The sequence below is a fragment of the Haliotis rufescens genome, unplaced genomic scaffold (assembly GCF_023055435.1).
Source record: "Haliotis rufescens isolate VD_foot unplaced genomic scaffold, xgHalRufe1.0.p SCAF_66, whole genome shotgun sequence".
Classification (NCBI taxonomy): Eukaryota; Metazoa; Mollusca; class Gastropoda; order Lepetellida; family Haliotidae; genus Haliotis; species Haliotis rufescens.
The window spans coordinates 1,764,595-1,784,633 of NW_025964357.1; the positions used below are offsets into that span (position 1 = coordinate 1,764,595).

At 47.6% G+C, this 20,039-nt stretch overlaps 1 protein-coding gene across 7 annotated transcripts in view; it reads left to right on the forward strand.

Moving 5' to 3' along the window:
• The window catches only part of LOC124113706, a 67,558-nt gene that overhangs the window by 32,581 nt on the left and 14,938 nt on the right, over nucleotides 1–20,039 (forward strand). For 6 of the 7 annotated variants that reach the window (XM_046474190.2, XM_048387113.1, XM_048387114.1 and 3 more), the window contains 6 exons: nucleotides 6,832–6,940; nucleotides 7,169–7,238; nucleotides 9,397–9,470; nucleotides 12,139–12,211; nucleotides 16,460–16,507; nucleotides 16,804–19,764. In XM_046474190.2, coding sequence (XP_046330146.2) covers nucleotides 6,832–6,940; nucleotides 7,169–7,238; nucleotides 9,397–9,470; nucleotides 12,139–12,211; nucleotides 16,460–16,507; nucleotides 16,804–19,764 — 3,335 coding nt within the window. Of the gene's footprint in view, nucleotides 1–6,831; nucleotides 6,941–7,168; nucleotides 7,239–7,318; nucleotides 7,413–9,396; nucleotides 9,471–12,138; nucleotides 12,212–16,459; nucleotides 16,508–16,803; nucleotides 19,765–20,039 lie in introns of those variants that run through there. The other variant, XM_048387115.1, reaches the window with a different exon arrangement.

A 20,039-nucleotide genomic window follows, 5' to 3' on the forward strand; every position in this document is an offset into this window, starting at 1 on the left:
ACACACTGTCATACCAACCCCCTCACGCTATCATACCACTCCCCCTACAGTCATACCACCCCCTACACAGTCATACCACCCTTACACAGTCATACCACCACACACACACTTTCATACCAACCCCCTCACGCTATCATACCACTCCCCCTACACAGTCATACCACTCCCCCCACAGTCACACCATCCCACACACAGTCATACCAACCCCCACACACAGTCATACCACTCCCCTAACACTGTCATACCACCCCCTACAGAGTCATACCACCACACACAGTCATACCACCACACACAGTCATACCACCACACACAGTCATACCACCAAACACACAGTCATACCAACCCCCTCACGCTATCATACCACTCCCCCCACACTGTCATACCACCCCCTACACAGTCATACCACCACACACTGTCATACCACCACACAGTCATACCACCACACACACACTGTCATACCAACCCCCTCACGCTATCATACCACTCCCCCTACACAGTCATACCACTCCCTACACAGACATACCACCACACACACACTGTCATACCAACCCCCTCACGCTATCATACTACTCCCCCTACACAGTCATACCACTCCCCCCACAGTCACACCATCCCACACACAGTCATACCAAGCCCCACACACTCATACCACCACACACTGTCATACCACCACACACAGTCATACCAACCCCCTCACGCTATCATACCACTCCCCCAACACTGTCAAACCACTCCCCACACAGTCATACCACCACACACACACTGTCATACCAACCCCCTGACGCTATCATACCACTCCCCCTACACAGTCATACCACTCCCCCCACAGTCACACCATCCCACACACAGTCATACCAACCCCCACACACTCATACCACCACACACTGTCATACCACCACACACAGTCATACCAACCCCCTCACGCTATCATACCACTCCAAACAGTCATACCACCACACACACACTTTCATACCAACCCCCTCATGCTATCATACCACCCCCTACACAGTCATACCACCCCTCCACACTGCCGTACCACCCCCTACACAGTCATACCACCACACACACACTGTCATACCAACCCCCTCACGCTATCATACCACTCCCCCTACACTGTCATACCACTCCCCCCACAGTCAAACCATCCCACACACAGTCATACCAACCCCCACACACTCATACCACCACATACAGTCATACCACCACACACAGTCATACCAACCCCCTCACACTATCATACCACTCCCCCAACACTGTCAAACCACGCCCCACACAGTCTTACCATCCAACACACTGTCATACCACTCCCCACACAGTCATACCACCACACACACTGTCAAACCAACCCCCTCACGCTATCATACCACTCCCCAGTCATACCATACCACACACACTGTCATACCACTCCCTCACACTATCTTACCACTCCCCACAGTCATACCACCACACACACACTTTCATACCAACCCCCTCGTGCTATCATACCACCCCCTACACAGTCATACCACCCCTCCACACTGCCGTACCACCCCCTACACTGTCATACCACCACACACACACTGTCATACCAACCCCCTCACGCTATCATACCACTCCCCCCACACTGTCATACCACCCCCTACACAGTCATACCACCACACACAGTCATACCACCACACACACACTGTCATTCCAACCCCCTCACGCTATCATACCACTCCCCCACACTGTCATACCATCCGCTACACAGTCATACCACTCCCCCCACAGTCACACCATCACACACACAGTCATACCAACCCCCACACACTCATAGCACCACACACAGTCATACCACCCCCTACACAGTCATACCACCACACACAGTCATACCAACCCCCTCAGGCTACCATACCACTCCCCACACAGTCATACCACCACACACACTGTCATACCAACCCCCTCAGGCTATCATACCACTCCCCCCACACTGTCATACCACCCCATACACAGTCATACCAGTCCCCCACACTGTCACACCATCACACACACAGTCATACCAACCCCCACACACTGTCATACCACCACACACACTGTCATACCAACCCCCTCACGCTATCATACCACTCCCCACACAGTCATACCACCACACAAACTGTCATACCAACCCCCTCACGCTACCATACCACTCCCCACAGTCATACCATACCACACACACTCTCATACCAACCCCCTCACGCTATCATACCACTCCCCACAGTCATACCACCACACAGACTGTCATACCACCCCCCTCACGCTATCATACCACTCCCCACAGTCATACCACCATGCACACTGCCATACCAACCCCCTCACGCTATCATACCACTCCCTACAGTCATACCACCCCCCACACTCCCATACCATCCCCTACAGTCATACCACCCCATACACTGCCATACCACCCCCTACAGTCATACCACCCCCACACACTGCCATACCACCCTCTACACAGTCATACCAACCCCTACACAGTCATACGACCACCTACAGTCATACCACCCCCACACACTGCCATACCTCTCTCTACACAGTCATACCACCCCCCACAGAGTCATACCACCCCGCACACTGCCATACCACTCCCTACAGTCATACCATCCCCCACACTGCCATACCACCCCCTACAGTCATACCACCCCCATACACTGCCGTCCCACTCCCTACAGTCATACCACCCCTACACACTGCCATACCACCCCCTACAGTCACACCTCATACTGTTATACTACCTGTTATACCCCCCGCCCCCCTCACAATGTCATACAGTAGGGCCATCATGCCATACAGTAGGGGCCACCATGTCATACAGTAGGGGCCACCATGTCATACAGTAGGGGCCACCCTGTCATCCAGTAGGGCTATCATGTCAAACAGTTGGGGCCACAATGTCATACAGTAGGGCAACAATGTCATGCAGTAGGGGCCACCATGTCATACAGTAGGGGCCACCATGTCATACAGTAGGGACCACCATGTCATACAGTAGGGGCCACCCTGTCATACAGTAGGGGCCACCCTGTCATCCAGTAGGGCTATCATGTCAAACAGTTGGGGCCATCATGTCAAACAGTTGGGGCCACAATGTCATACAGTAGGGGCCACCATATACAGTGGAGGCCACCATGTACAGTAGGGGCCACCATATACAGTGGGGGCCACCATGTACAGTAGGCACCAACATGTACAGTAGGGGCCACCATATACAGTGGAGGCCACCATGTACAGTGGGGGCCACCATGTCATACAGTAGGGGCCACCCTGTCATACAGTAGGGGCCACCCTGTCATCCAGTAGGGCTATCATGTCAAACAGTTGGGGCCATCATGTCAAACAGTTGGGGCCACAATGTCATACAGTAGGGGCCACCATATACAGTGGAGGCCACCATGTACAGTAGGGGCCACCATGTACAGTGGGGGCCACCATGTACAGTAGGCACCAACATGTACAGTAGGGGCCACCATATACAGTGGAGGCCACCATGTACAGTGGGGGCCACCATGTCATACAGTAGGGGCCACCATATACAGAGGAGGCCACCATGTACAGTAGCGGCCACCATGTACAGTAGGGGCCACCATATAAAGTGGAGGCCACCATGTACAGTGGGGGCCACCATATACAGTGGGGGCCACCATGCAACACAGTAGGGGCCATCATATACAGTGAAGGCCACCATGTACAGTAGGCGCCAACATGTACAGTAGGGGCCACCATATAAAGTGGAGGCCACCATGTACAGTAGGGGCCACCATGCCATACAGTAGGGGCCACCATATACAGTGGGGGCCACCATGCCACACAGTAGGGGCCACCATATACAGTGGAGGCCACCATGTACAGTAGGGGCCACCATGCCATACAGTAGGGGCCACCATATAAAGTGGAGGCCACCATGTACAGTAGGGGCCACCATGTCATACAGTAGGGGCCACCATATACAGTGGGGGCCACCATGCCACACAGTAGGGGCCACCATATACAGTGAAGGCCACCATGTACAGTAGGCGCCAACATGTACAGTAGGGGCCAACATATAAAGTGGAGGCCACCATGTACAGTAGGGGCCACCATGCCATACAGTAGGGGCCACCATATACAGTGGGGGCCACCATGCCATACAGTGGGGGCCACCATGCCATACAGTAGGGGCCACCATATACAGTGGGGGCCACCATATACAGTAGGGGCCATCATGTACAGTAGGGGCCACCATGTACAGTAGGGGCCACCATGTCATACAGTAGGGGCCACCATGTACAGTAGGGGCCACCATGTACAGTAGGGGCCACCATGTACAGTGGAGGCCACCATGTACAGTAGGGGCCACCATGTCATACAGCAGGGGCCACCATATACAGTGGGGGCCACCATGTACAGTAGGCGCCACCATGTACAGTAGGGGCCACCATATACAGTGGGGGCCACCATGTACAGTAGGCGCCACCATGTACAGTAGGGGCCACCATATACAGTGGAGGCCACCATGTACAGTAGGGGCCACCATGTCATACAGTAGGGGCCACCATGTACAGTAGGGGCCACCATGTACAGTAGGGGCCACCGTGTACAGTAGGGGCCACCGTGTACAGTAGGGGCCACCGTATACAGTGGTGGCCACCATGTACAGTAGGGGCCACCGTGTACAGTAGGGGCCACCATATACAGTGGGGGCCACCATGTACAGTAGGGGCCACCATATACAGTAGGGGCCACCATATACAGTAGGGGCCACCGTGTACAGTAGGGGCCACCGTGTACAGTAGGGGCCACCGTGTACAGTAGGGGCCACCATATACAGTGGTGGCCACCATGTACAGTAGGGGCCACCGTGTACAGTAGGGGCCACCATATACAGTGGTGGCCACCATGTACAGTGGGGGCCACCATATACAGTGGGGGCCACCATGTACAGTAGGCGCCACCATGTACAGTAGGGGCCACCATATACAGTGGAGGCCACCATGTACAGTAGGGGCCACCATGTCATACAGTAGGGGCCACCATGTACAGTAGGGGCCACCATGTACAGTAGGGGCCACCGTGTACAGTAGGGGCCACCGTATACAGTAGGGGCAACCATATACAGTGGTGGCCACCATGTACAGTAGGGGCCACCATATACAGTGGGGGCCGCCATGTACAGTAGGGGCCACCATGTACAGTAGGGGCCACCGTGTACAGTAGGGGCCACCGTGTACAGTAGGGGCCACCATATACAGTAGGGCAACCATATACAGTGGTGGCCACCATGTACAGTAGGGGCCACCATGTACAGTAGGGGCCACCATGTACAGTAGGGGCCACCATATACAGTGGGGGCCGCCATGTACAGTAGGGGCCACCATGTACAGTAGGGGCCACTGTGTACAGTAGGGGCCACCGTGTACAGTAGGGGCCACCGTATACAGTAGGGGCCACCATATACAGTAGGGCAACCATATACAGTGGTGGCCACCATGTACAGTAGGGGCCACCGTGTACAGTAGGGGCCACCATATACAGTGGGGGCCGCCATGTACAGTAGGGACAACTGTATACAGTAGGGGCGACCATGTACAGTAGAGATAACTGTATACAGTAGTGGCGACCATGTACAGTAGGGGCCACCGTATACAGTAGGGGCCACCGTGTACAGTAGGGACAGCCGTATACAGTAGGGGCCACCATGTACAGTAGGGGCCACCATGTACAGTAGGGGCCACTGTATACAGTAGGGGCCACTGTATACAGTAGGGACAGCCGTATACAGTAGGGGCCACCGTATACAGTAGGGGCCACCATATACAGTGGGGGCCACTGTATACAGTAGGGGCCACCGTGTACGGTAGGGGCAACCGTGTACAGTAGGGGCCACCGTGTACAGTAGGGGCCACCATGTACAGTAGGGGCCACTGTATACAGTAGGGGCCACCGTGTACAGTAGGGGCCACCATGTACAGTAGGGGCCACCGTGTACAGTAGGGGCCACCGTGTACAGTAGGGGCCACCATGTACAGTAGGGGCCACCGTGTACAGTAGGGGCCACCGTGTACAGTAGGGGCCACCGTGTACAGTAGGGGCCACCGTGTACAGTAGGGGCCACCATGTACAGTAGGGGCCACCGTGTACATTAGGGGCCACCGTATACAGTAGGGCAACCATATACAGTGGGGGCCACTGTATACAGTAGGGGCCACCGTGTACAGTAGGGGCCACCGTGTACAGTAGGGGCCACCATGTACAGTAGGGGCCACCGTGTACAGTAGGGGCCACCGTGTACAGTAGGGGCCACCATGTACAGTAGGGGCCACCGTGTACAGTAGGGGCCACCGTGTACAGTAGGGGCCACCATGTACAGTAGGGGCCACCGTGTACATTAGGGGCCACCGTATACAGTAGGGCAACCATATACAGTGGTGGCCACCATGTACAGTAGGGGCCACCGTGTACAGTAGGGGCCACCATATACAGTGGGGGCCGCCATGTACAGTAGGGACAACTGTATACAGTAGGGGCGACCATGTACAGTAGGGACAACTGTATACAGTAGTGGCGACCATGTACAGTAGGGGCCACCGTGTACAGTAGGGACAGCCGTATACAGTAGGGGCCACCATGTACAGTAGGGACACCGTATACAGTAGGGGCCACTGTATACAGTAGGGGACACCGTATACAGTAGGGGCCACTGTATACAGTAGGGACAGCCGTATACAGTAGGGGCCACCGTATACAGTAGGGGCCACCATGTACAGTAGGGGCCACCGTATACAGTGGAGGCCACCATGTAGCGTAGTATAGCGTTGTTGTGTGTGTGATGTTTCTACTCTATCCCTTGTGTCACAGATCAGAATGCTTACCAGCGCAGTGTGGGTATCGGCAAGAAGCACCTGATGGAATGGTGCGAGCTGGAGCTGGCAACACAGTTTGACTCAAGGAACACATTTGCCTTCAAGTAGGATTCATTTAGGATTCACTCTAACTCCTGCAAATACAAACCTCTATTACATCATTGCCATAAATCCTGTATTTTCACTGTCATCACACTATAAAAAATCCTCTTTACTGTCAACTATCCATAATCAGTTGTACAAGTATTAGTTTCTTGCCGCCAACGCCTCTTGCATATACATAAGGTGAGAGACCTCGCTTCTTTCCAACATCAGGCAATCTACTGTTTCAGTTTGTGTCAAGGCAACTGGTTCTCCAAACTGTTGCAGAAGTTCAGTGGAGATGGCGTAGTGGATGACGAGGTAGGCATGCCAAGATATAGGGAAACTGTTCAGTGGAGATGGCGTAGTGGATGACGAGGTAGGCATGCCAAGATATAGGGAAACTGTTCAGTGGAGATGGCGTAGTGGATGACGAGGTAGGCATGCCAAGATATAGGGAAACTGTTCAGTGGAGATGGCGTAGTGGATGACGAGGTAGGCATGCCAAGATATAGGGAAACTGTTCAGTGGAGATGGCGTAGTGAATGACGAGGTAGGCATGCCAAGATATAGGGAAACTGCAGGGCAGAATAGGCCACAAGCATATGGCACGCATGCATGTGGTGCGGGCTGACTCAAGGAGCATTGGGTGGCGACATCATACTATCAAACACTGACCAGCATTGACTGTTTGCAGGCCACTGTCATCTCGCAGCTAAATGTGTTTCTAGAGCCTGTAGCACATTCACATCGCATGTTGTTGGGTCTATTATGAACAGCCCTGATCTATCTATTCATTTCTTTTAACAAAAAAGTACCAAATCATGCATCATAATAACATAGCTGCAAGGTGTTTTTCTTTAAAAAAATTCAAGCTCATAGCTTTCTGTAAAATAATATCTTGTTTTGCAGCTGAAGCTGAAAAAATATCTAATCTTGATACAAAATATAGGAATGGGTTTTGTCCGTCAGTCCTTCAGTCTTTCCGTCTGTCCGTCATGTTTCGTGTCCGGAGCAGGACTCAAAAACCATGAGCGATATCTTAACCAAACTTGGCCGTGTCCAGCTATGTGATGTAATGTCATCTTGCAGTATTGAATACATTTCCTTTCTTGTTTGCAAGTTCTGCATTGCTTGTGTATATGTTCCACATGGAACACACAAACCAATGTGTGTTAGTATGGAGCAGGTCACTGGCCACAGCTGGCCTCTCAGGGAACACATGAGCTATGGTGTGTTAGTAGTGAGCAGGTCACTGGCCACAGCTTGCCTCTCAGGGAACACACGAACCATGGTGTGTTAGTAGTGAGCAGGTCACTGGCCACAGCTCGCCTCTCAGGGAACACACAAACCATTGTGTGTTAGTATGGAGCAGTTCACTGGCCACAGCTCGCCTCTCAGGGAACACACGAGCTATGGTGTGTTAGTAGTGAGCAGGTCACTGGCCACAGCTCGCCTCTCAGGGAACACACGAACCATGGTATGTTAGTATGGAGCAGGTCACTGGCCACAGCTCGCCTCTCAGGGAACACACGAACCATTGTGTGTAAGTATGGAGCAGGTCGCTGGCCACAGCTCCCCTCTCAGGGAACACACGTACCATGGTGTGTTAGTATGGAGCAGGTCACTGGCCACAGCTCGCCTCTCAGGGAACACACGTACCATGGTGTGTTAGTATGGAGCAGGTCACTGGCCACAGCTCGCCTCTCAGGGAACACACGAACCACGGTGTGTTAGTATGGAGCAGATCACTGGCCACAGCTCGCCTCTCAGGGAACACACGTACCATCGTGTGTTAGTATGGAGCAGGTCACTGGCCACAGCTCGCCTCTCAGGGAACACACGAACCACGGTGTGTTAGTATGGAGCAGGTCACTGGCCACAGCTGGCCTCTCAGGGAACGCACGAACCATGGTTTGTTAGTAGTGAGCAGGTCACTGGCCACAGCTGGCCTCTCAGGGAACACACGAGCTATGGTGTGCTAGTAGTGAGCAGGTCACTGGCCACAGCTCCCCTCTCAGGGAACACACGAAGCACGGTGTGTAAGTATGGAGCAGGTCACTGGCCACAGCTCCCCTCTCAGGGAACACACGTACCATGGTGTGTTAGTATTGAGCAGGTCATTGGCCACAGGGAATACATGAACCATGGTGTGTTAGTATGGAGGATGCTGAAATGGATGTACAAATTTGATGTCTCCCACAGTGTCATTCATTCACACTATCAATAGTACATTTGGCTCTCAAACACATCAAAATCAGGTAAAATACCCTGCACAATGAATTTTATATGTCTACTTTATTAAAGAAAACTTATGCTTGTGTCCCAAATAAGTCGTTTTTGACGACACATGATCAGTGACTCTAGATCAGTTACTGAATGCATTATTATATGCATCATGTCACACTCTCAGAAGTATTGAACATCTTCTCAGAAAATACATTTATTTCTTCATTGAGATCGACTTTATACATTTCAGGACCGAGTGACTGCCTTGACGAACCTCCTTGACTCTGTGGAATACAAGTATTTTATCAGTAGAGATATCATCAGGTAGAGTTATTCACCTCCAGCCTAATATTAACAACATTCTCACTAATGAGCTGGAATTGAATACTCCAAATATGGAAAAAAGAGAACAGGCAATTCCTCAGGATATGTGTTGGTCAATTCGAAAATTTCAGCAGCACCATTTGTGTTTTAGATATACAGCAGTGTTTAGACGATGAAGCCATCAACAAGCCTTTTGTCTTGGGAAATACCAATTATTGTTACCATACAAGTGAAGGATGCCGGCACTAATTTTCCCACACTATAAGACATTGTAGACTGAAGTCATTTGTCTGTTAACATTGTAGATGTTTGTCATTTGTTAACATTGTGCCCCATTTGCTTTTCAGTTATTTTCATTTCATTAAAACTTGGATTATCTGAATCATATATCCATATTTTTAAAAGTCATAATTCATTTATTGATTACTTTGACAACTAAATAGTCCAAGACTATTTGGTGACATGAAAACAAAATATAACAGCAAGACATTGGGAGAGACACAGTAACGATGATCTATTACATCTAGGAACATTTAAAGATGACCTTGTGTTGCTGGTTATGTAGTGTGAAACTATGTTTTACTGTGTTGCTGGTTATGTAGTGTGAAACTATGTTTTACTGTGTTGCTGGTTATGTAGTGTGAAACTATGTTTTACTGTGTTGCTGGTTATGTAGTGTGAAACTATGTTTTACTGTGTTGCTGGTTATGTAGTGTGAAACTATGTTTTACGTTGTTGCTGGTTATGTAGTGTGAAACTATGTTTTACTGTGTTGCTGGTTATGTAGTGTGAAACTATGTTTTACTGTGTTGCTGGTTATGTAGTGTGAAACTATGTTTTACGTTGTTGCTGGTTATGTAGTGTGAAACTATGTTTTACTGTGTTGCTGGTTATGTAGTGTGAAACTATGTTTTACTGTGTTGCTGGTTATGTAGTGTGAAACTATGTTTTACTGTGTTGCTGGTTATGTAGTGTGAGATTATGTTTTACTGTGTTGCTGGTTATGTAGTGTGAAACTATGTTTTACTGTGTTGCTGGTTATGTAGTGTGAAACTATGTTTTACTGTGTTGCTGGTTATGTAGTGTGAAACTATGTTTTACTGTGTTGCTGATTATGTAGTGTGAAACTATGTTTTACTGTGTGTTGCTGGTTATGTAGTGTGAAACTATGTTTTACTGTGTTGCTGGTTATGTAGTGTGAGATTATGTTTTACTGTGTTGCTGGTTATGTAGTGTGAAACTATGTTTTACTGTGTGTTGCTGGTTATGTAGTGTGAAACTATGTTTTACTGTGTTGCTGGTTATGTAGTGTGAGATTATGTTTTACTGTGTTGCTGGTTATGTAGTGTGAGAGCATGTTTTACTGTGTATTGCTGGTTATGTAGTGTGAGACTATGTTTTACGTTGTTGCTGGTTATGCAGTGTGAGATTGTTTTACTGTGTGTTGCTGGTTATGCAGTGTGAGGCTGTGTTTTACTGTGTGTTGCTGGTTATGTCGTGTGAGACTATGTTTTACTGTGTTGCTGGTTATGTAGTGTGAGACTATGTTTTACTGTGTTGCTGGTTATGTAGTGTGAGACTATGTTTTACGTTGTTGCTGGTTATGCAGTGTGAGACTATGTTTTACTGTGTTGCTGGTTATGTAGTGTGAGACTGTTTTACTGTGTGTTGCTGGTTATGTCGTGTGAGACTATGTTTTACTGTGTTGCTGGTTGTGTACTGTTGAGACTGCGTTTTACTGTATGTTGCTGGTTATGCAGTGTGAGACTATGTTTTACTGTGTTGCTGGTTATGTAGTGTGAGACTGTTTTACTGTGTGTTGCTGGTTATGTCGTGTGAGACTATGTTTTACTGTGTTGCTGGTTATGCAGTGTGAGACTATGTTTTACTGTGTTGTTGGTTATGTTGTGTGAGACTATGTTTTACTTTGTTTTGCTGGTTATGTTGTGTAGCACTGTGTTTTACTGTGTGTTGCTTGTTATGTAGTGTGACACTGTGTTTTATTGTGTGTTGCTGGTTATGTAGTGTGACACTATGTTTTACTGTGTATTGCTGGTTATTTAGTGTGAGACTGTTTTACTGTGTGTTGCTGGTTATGTTGTGTGACACTGTGTTTTACTGTGTGTTGCTGGTTATGTTGTGTGAGACTGTGTTTTACTGTGTGTTGCTGGTTATACAGTGTGAGACTATGTTCTCCTGTGTGTTGCTGGTTATGTTGTGTGACACTGTTTTACTGTGTGTTGCTGGTTATGTTGTGTGAGACTATGTTCTCCTGTGTATTGCTGGTTATTTAGTGTGAGACTATGTTCTCCTGTGTATTGCTGGTTATTTAGTGTGAGACTGTTTTACTGTGTGTTGCTGGTTATGTTGTGTAGCACTGTGTTTTACTGTGTGTTGCTTGTTATGCAGTGTGACACTGTGTTTTACTGTGTGTTGCTTGTTATGTAGTGTGACACTATGTTTTACTGTGTTGCTGGTTATGTACTGTGAGACTGTTTTACTGTGTGTTGCTGGTTATGTTGTGTGACACTGTGTTTTACTGTTTGTTGCTGGTTATGTTGTGTGAGACTGTGTTTTACTGTGTGTTGCTGGTTATACAGTGTGAGACTATGTTCTCCTGTGTGTTGCTGGTTATGTTGTGTGACACTGTGTGTTGCTGATGTTGTAGTGCTGCAGACATCATAGATGGCACAGTGGATGAGCACACGTTGATGATCTATGTTGCCCTGCTCAGGAGGAGGGTGAGTACTCATGCAGTGCCTGAAATAAATTAATGTCTCTCAGACAGCGAACATTAATTCAGGGACAATGTCACAAACTACATGTTTTCTCAAGGAGCACTGACATAAATGTTATAAACTTACTACATAGCAAGTAAATGTGCATTCACAAATATTTAAAGTATCACATAAAGCACAGCCTAATGTAAAACAATGTTTTAGTCTGTTTTCAGTCGTACAAATGGGTATCTCATACCTCTAGTCGCACGTTAAAAGGAAGCCAGAAGCTGGAATGTAAACAATAAACTTGTTTCCGTCCGGTTGCGCACGCACCTCCCTATGACATGTCACAAATCTCTCAGCGCGCCTCTGAGCTGGTCGCTCGAGATGGACTTTCGCGATAGACTGCTAGTTTGTATTCTACTAGTACTTATCGTGTGTCTACAGTTGTTGTTCTAATACAGTAATAATAATATGTCTTACCTGTAGATCCTTGGTAATCCATTGTTTGTGTTCAACACGTGTTTCACTGTTTGACTTAATTATACACGTGGCAACATGTCGGGCTTTTCTGCCTCGTGTCAAAGTATACTGTCTAAAGTAGATCCTCACTATTGTCCTTCCTGCATAATTAAGGACGGATTTTTCAACGTGTTCGTGGGATAAACGTTGTAAAGAATGTGATCACTTTAATAAACTTTAATTGGTATCTTCATGCGTTGGCGAAGTGGGCAACTGACCAGCGCTACAAGCAGAGTAGGTCATCGGGTGGATCCCTGGACTCTGCAGCCTCTACATCTGGCCCTGGGGGTGGCGTGTCGGCCACACCCAAGAAATCAGTTGATAACGACCCGCCCCAGCCAACTTCTGTTTTTGACAAGACACGTGACCGTTCGCCTGCTGATTATACTACCCGCATGACTGATCTTCGTCAATCGGTTGATCGAGAGCGTCACTCAGCCACCCCCGTTACGACGGGACCGGCTCGTGACAAGGACCATGAGGGGACTACGGTCACCAGTCGGTCCGTCTCTCGTCCTACAAACGACGATAGGTCGACAGTGAACATGGATCCCACTCTACAAGTTGTTCCTGCCCCGGGACGACAGGTCGAGTGCCTCGTCGAGAGACAGTAAACGACACGAGGACGTTCGTAGCCTTCGAGGTCGTCGGGAGTTCGATTTGGACGATAACTACGATGGGGATCGTAGTCCTTCTACAGTTAGAGATCGTAGCCCTTGTCCCCAAGGGGAAGTGCGACGCTCTTGAAGGGAGTTTTTGGGAGATCAGCGTCGTAGATATAATGATCGATCGTCACCCTCGTCTCACTTTCATATCGACCTGGCTTTGATAGGCGAGATCACAGCGGCGGTACTCGCCTTGACGGGGTCGACCGAGAAGGGTTCGACTCCGTCGACCAAGTCGGAGGTCCATGGACCATCGTCCTGTACACCTTCATCTACGCCTACACAATCGACATCGACGATGGATTGTGAAGACAGCATCGTAGAGATAATGACCGATCGTCACCCTCGTCTCACTTTCATATCGACCCGGCTTTGATAGGCCAGATCACGGCGGCGGTACTCGCCTTGACGGCGTCGACCAAGAAGGATTCGACTACGTGGGAGGTCCATGGACCATCGACCAGTACACCAGTACCTTCATCTAGGTCTACACTATCGACGTCGAATCATGGATTGTGACGACAGCCTGGCTATGGCTTGGCTATCTCACTTTTTTGCCTGAGTTATCAAAAGATGATATCAAACTGACGTGTGCTGGCTTTAAGGTCGGAGAAACGCCGCAGTCTCTTCAGTATTCTCCTCCCGATGTCTTCAGAGCCTTGGCTCACGATATGGACCAGAACTTGCCTCTGCTCTGCCGGGGCAGAGTTTCAGCAAACCACCTGTTCCATCGCGTTACCCGATCTATGGCATGCCGTTTTCGTCACCCATGAGTAGGGACTTGGATTGGGGGCTACTCTTCAAGAAACCAGCGCCCTCCAAGATTCTTGTAGTAGACAGGCATTGGGGATCCATGGACACTGCTGTTCGTCACCAGCTACAACGGCTTGCTATGCTGTCGACAGCGAGCCAGCGGGGGAGGTAGTGAGGTCCCTTCCCCCGCCGTCACCGTCGTCGGAGTCTTCTACCTTTAGACGAGCTACCGGTAGGGGGAAGACTTCATCACACTGATCATGAAGACGGTCGTAGAATGGCTCCATCAGCAGGCGATCAGGGTCGCCTTCTACCTAGACGAGCCGTCTCCTACGGGCGACAGGCTCACTAAAATACCGGAATTGCAGAAAATTCTACGTGCCTTCATGGTTGAAGATGAGTCACATTAATTCCGACTGCCGGCCTGGGACCTCGATGTCGTTCTGCGCTACCTGTCTAGTTAGACTTACAAGCCTTTCAGAAAAGCCCAGTTCGTGCGCTTCGTATTTCCCTGCAGCGATCTGAACAGCGACGACAACATTTTCGACAGCTGTTCATACCGCTCTCAACCAATGCAAAGAAAGAGATTACACGTAATACTCTCTCCTTTTGGTTGAGAGCGGTCATTCTCAGAGCTTACGAGGCGCAAGGACTCGCACCTCCCACCTCCTCTCATCTGCACGAAGTTCGAGCCATAGCTTCAACATGAGCACACAGTTTGGTCCACTCGTAGTGGCACAACCGATCTCCTAGAAAAGACAGTGAATTTGTGCTTTATTCACTTTGGACTTTTTGCTCGACACTTCGTGCCAGATAACAGGTTACAATAAAAACTGTTGGTGAATGTACGCATTCTTATGGTTTTTGTTGCATGCAGTACTTCGGCTGTTTTATTATGGTTATTCGGTGTATGCATCGTCTTCCCATACTTGATAGTACTGATCGTATTTTTTAGTTACCTTGTATGCTGCGAGTTGCTCTGTAACTAGATTATGCGCCGACCACTCTTCGATCACAATTCAACTGACGTGTGCAGTTGTCTTGTCGCATCGATAATTAGTTGTGTGTCGAAGAGTATTAACCATGCTATTTTTAGTTACCTTGGATACGACAAGTCGTTCTGAAACTAAATTATATGCCGACCACTTCGATCGCAATTCAACAGTCGTGTGCAGTTGTCCTGTCTCATTGATAGTTACTTGTGGATCGAAGAGCATTAAACATGCTGTTTTAGTTACCTTGTATACTGCGAGTTGCTCTGTAACTAAACTATACGTCGACCACACTTCGATCGCAGTTCAACTGACGCGTGCAGTTGTCCTGTCACATCGATAATTAGTTGTGTGTCAAAGAGCATTAACCATGCTGTGCGTTCGTGATAAACAGTTTGTCTCGTCCGTGCATCTGGTTGAATGTTCTATTGTCACTACAGGGGTGAGGAACTCGGTACATTCGACATGAACGAGGTCACTTCCTGATTACTTTCCCTACCCTCCTTCCAGTGTTCCGTCGAATTCTACCCATTTGTACGACTGAAAACAGACTAAAACATGGGTTTTTCAGATTTTATTTACGATTTTTTATTGGTCTGTTTTCAGTCGTACGTTCCCACCCAGCCATCCCCACTGGGAAGTAATCCAGTCCAGTCCTGCTTGATGGCTTATTCTTCGAGATTTGTGACATGTCATAGGAAGGTGTGTGCGCAACCGGACGGAAACAAGTTTATTGTTTACATTCCAGCTTCTGGCTTCCTTTTAACGTGCGACTAGAGATACCCATTTGTACGACTGAAAACAGACCAATAAAACATCATTTTTAATCTGAAAAACCAATATTTCTTCTTCAGACCACACCATTTTGATGACTTGATTTACTCTCATTAATTTTTAACATTGCCCCCCAAATGATAAGTCTCTCAGGACCAATCGCCTATACATGTATTTCCAACTTATTAGGTCCAAGGGAGGCAACTCTGATCATGTAACATGGAGCACAAATAGGCCCAGGTCACGGTTGTGTGTTAAATAGTGATGTCAGCATCCAATGGTATGATTTATTATGCCTGATGTGCTTGATATTCTACTTGGTGAGGAATTTGCTAACATATCTTTTAGTCAGAAAAGTATGTCTTGAAATGAGTGAAACTATTGTCACTTATAAAAGTGTTAGAGATATTGTGAAGCCATGGTGATTTATCAACATTTATATTACTGACAAGATGCATTTTCCCTCACTATTTCCCTACTCTGGCTCAAGAAAAGTACGGGCCATTAAACAGATGAAATGTATGCTTGCATAAGTATGTTATGTGTATCTATTTTGTTTTCAGGTTGGGGGAGACAACAGAACATTAAATGCTTTTTCAAGATTTACAAAGGTAAAATATTAAATATCAGATACAGCCTCAGCGATCATACACATAGTAAATTCTTTGTAATTTCTTTCCAAAAGAATTTTACTGCACTTGCTCAATAATGCCAGATCGATTATGTCAACCAACTTAAGTACATGGCGCACTTTCATGACTTCAGTCAACTAATTGTCACAATCACATTTGTATGGATGTATAAATGAATATCTATACATGCTGATGATATATCCATGTAGAAGATTACTAGTTTGCTTGTCTTCTCTTTCCTTTGTGTATATTGATGGTATTGTGGGTTGTTACAGCCTCCGGGGGGCATGAACCTGGAGGTGGCCGATGCCATGAGGAGCCCACCCACACGATACAAGGCCAACCAGGACGAGGACAGATATATGTCGGACAGTGAACTCTGCACGGCAGACCACATGAAGAAGAAGCAGTCAAGTGGCATCTTTAAACCTATGTCAGTTTCCCCATATAAGTCTAACAGTATTGGAAAAGGACCATCTGCTTTCACTTCCAGGAAACATGGATCTGCAGAAGAACTGTCTAACTGGATGTCAGCGTCGTCCCTAGTGTCAGTCCATAGTGAGAGAAATGGGCTGAATCAGTCTCCCAATGATGATGCCCCGATTTCCTTGAACTCGGATGGTGAGAGTATGTTGAAGGAGACAATCAGTCAGCGGGTGTATGAACACATGCCCCAGTCAGAGAATGAAGAGGACAGGGACACAGGTTCAATGACACACAGATTAGATGACTTGCAGCCAGAGGCTTCCAGATTTTCCTCAGGTGGAAGCTCAGATAGAAATGCTAAAACATCTCAAGCAGCTCTGGGATCTTCCTCACATACAAACAATGGGATGTTGACTGATGGTAGTAGAACTGAGAAAATATCTGGAGATGTTAAAATCAAAAGACCCAGAGATTATTTCCTGCAGTGGGAGGAGACACTTGATAGGCTGTCCCAGGGACCATCAAGCTCATCAGATCTCATTCAGTCTTCCAGATCCCAAAGTGACCTTGACCTAGAGAGTCTTAGTGGAAGGTCAAGATCAAGTTCCAGATCAAGATCAAGGTCACACGAATCAAGACAAATTTTACATGATAGTATTGTATACAAGTCTTCTTTGGATCGAGAAAGGGGGAGAAGGTCTGAGAATATGTTTCGAGGCAAATCTCACAGTCAGCCAGATTCAATGACAAAATACAAGGAGAGCAGGCAGGGTAGGGTGATACCAGATAGTGAGATGCCTGATGATCAATCGAAACTTACTGCCAGTACTGAGAAAAGTGCATCTACCTCTGATGTCAACTTGGCAAGCATGAGTGGAACTAAAATTAGTGATCTTCAGTCTCACCCCATGTTTCCCAATCTGAAATCATTGCTGTGCAGTATAGACCCTCAGAGGTTGGATATATTAAATAAATCAGGTGACCCACCTGATGTTCTTTCACTACTTGATAACATAAAGAAAGCACGTCTGGCAGTTGACAACACTATGCCAAAAGAAGACTTCCGAAGTAAAAGGGTCCAAGACAAGAAGGACCAGACCAAGGTGAAGAATGTCAATGACCCCAACAGAGAAGGGAGACCTGAATCTGCCATTTCTCAAAGACTTACTGATAAAGCAAAACATGCTGACACTTCTTCATCTGGCAGACATTTACAGGAACTGTCTGTTTCTGCTTCCATTAGGAGAAACCCAGACTTACATAGGACAGAAACCAACAGAAAGAGGTCTCCATTACAGAGGTCACCAGAGAAACCTGCTGCTTCCAGCCCCCGACTAGGCTCACCAAACATTGCCTCGCCACACACTCTCCTGCAACACGAGCCAGGTCTGCACGATGAAGAACATTTGTATGACTCTGATGGCAGCTATGGTCACCTGCCTCGAAGGGAAGCTTGGGAGAGATCCAGGGGACGCAGTGAGCTGCCTGATGATGGAAGCAGGATAGATTCCTTAGCTCAAGCCAAATTTATTGAGGTGCTGTGTAAGGAGATAGAGGAATTGAAATACAAGATTGAAACAATCGAGGGCTCTGGAGAGGCAGGACGAGCTAGTCCAGTTGCCAGATCACCTTGTGGTGAGAGGAGGACGCCGACTTTCCAGATAACGGGGACAAAGATTGAACCTCTGAGTCAGTTCAGTGATATACATGAACAGAATGGTCATATGGTTTTTGAGTCATCTAGAAGTAGATCATTGAGTCCAATCTATACAAGACAAAGAAAGTCACCAGATTTACCCAGGAGGATTCCTCCAGCAGGTAGCAGGTATGAGAGAGAAGCAAGAAAGAACAGTCCTGACTACAGTAGAAGCAGATCATTAAGTCCTACACTAGAAAGACAGAGAGATATCGAAAATATGCTTAGAAATGAAATATCACCTGACAGATTCAATGGATCAAGTGACAGATACATGGAGAGGTCAAGTGCAGTTCCAGACAGTTCATACAGAGTGAGTCCTCTACCCAGTAGATACACTAGCACTCTCGACTCCATGTACATGGATGATAGCTACCAAACTAGATATAGTGCGAGACCTTCTTCACCACCTCGAGGACCTTCAAGAACAGGTAGCTTGTCTCCGATACGAGGTTTACAGAGAGGAAGCTTTGCCCTTCATGATCCAGGAGATAGTCATCTACCTGGAAACCATCTCAATGTTGACACTGAGCATGATGATCAGACCAGGTCCATCAGTCTGGGTTACAGCAGTCCTGTGAGGAGTGTCACTCAGGAGATCTGGGGGAACAAGTTGAGCATTGTGAAGGGCTTGGAACCTGAGAGACAAGACAGATGGAAGAATCTCATTGCCATGAGGGAGCTGTCAGATGAAGACGTCATTGAGTTGAAACAGGCACTTGCAAGTTGTATTGTGGAAAACGACATCCTGCAGGCCAAGTTAAGGAATGCCAAAGCTGATGTGTCAGAAAAGCTTTTTAAGACAAATGATGTCCTTGATGATTGTCGTAGACATCTGGCAAAGTCACAAGCCGAGAATATGGAACTTCGTAGCAACCATGAGCATGAGCGTCACAAGAATGAGGGGCTTGAGGCCAGAGTGAAAAGCATGGAAGAGAATGTGTTAAAGGCTCATGCTGAGTCTGATCAAATGAGGATAGAACTACAAGAGACAACTGCAGCACTCAACAATGCCCTCAGTGAACTAAGACCTCTAGAGGACCTGAAACAGGTCAACCAAAGTCTCAGGATGAATTTGTCTCAAGTAGAGAGCCAAAATGATTCTTTTAGACAGGTGAATACAAATGATTTCCCATTTGGCAAAGTCAGATCTTAATTATATGCAGATTACATAGATTACAGAATATTTTATGTATTTTTTAATTCCTAAATGCAAAGAATGAGGCAGTGACTAAAACACTAATACTATAGCCCACATCAAGATATCATGTTCAGAAACACTGACACAGATGTTTAGACGTTTGAAATGAAAAGGACTATAATGTCCTGGTTTTAAAGAGACACACCCACTGCTGCACAAGAAACATTTTTCTTTTGAAACCGTAATCA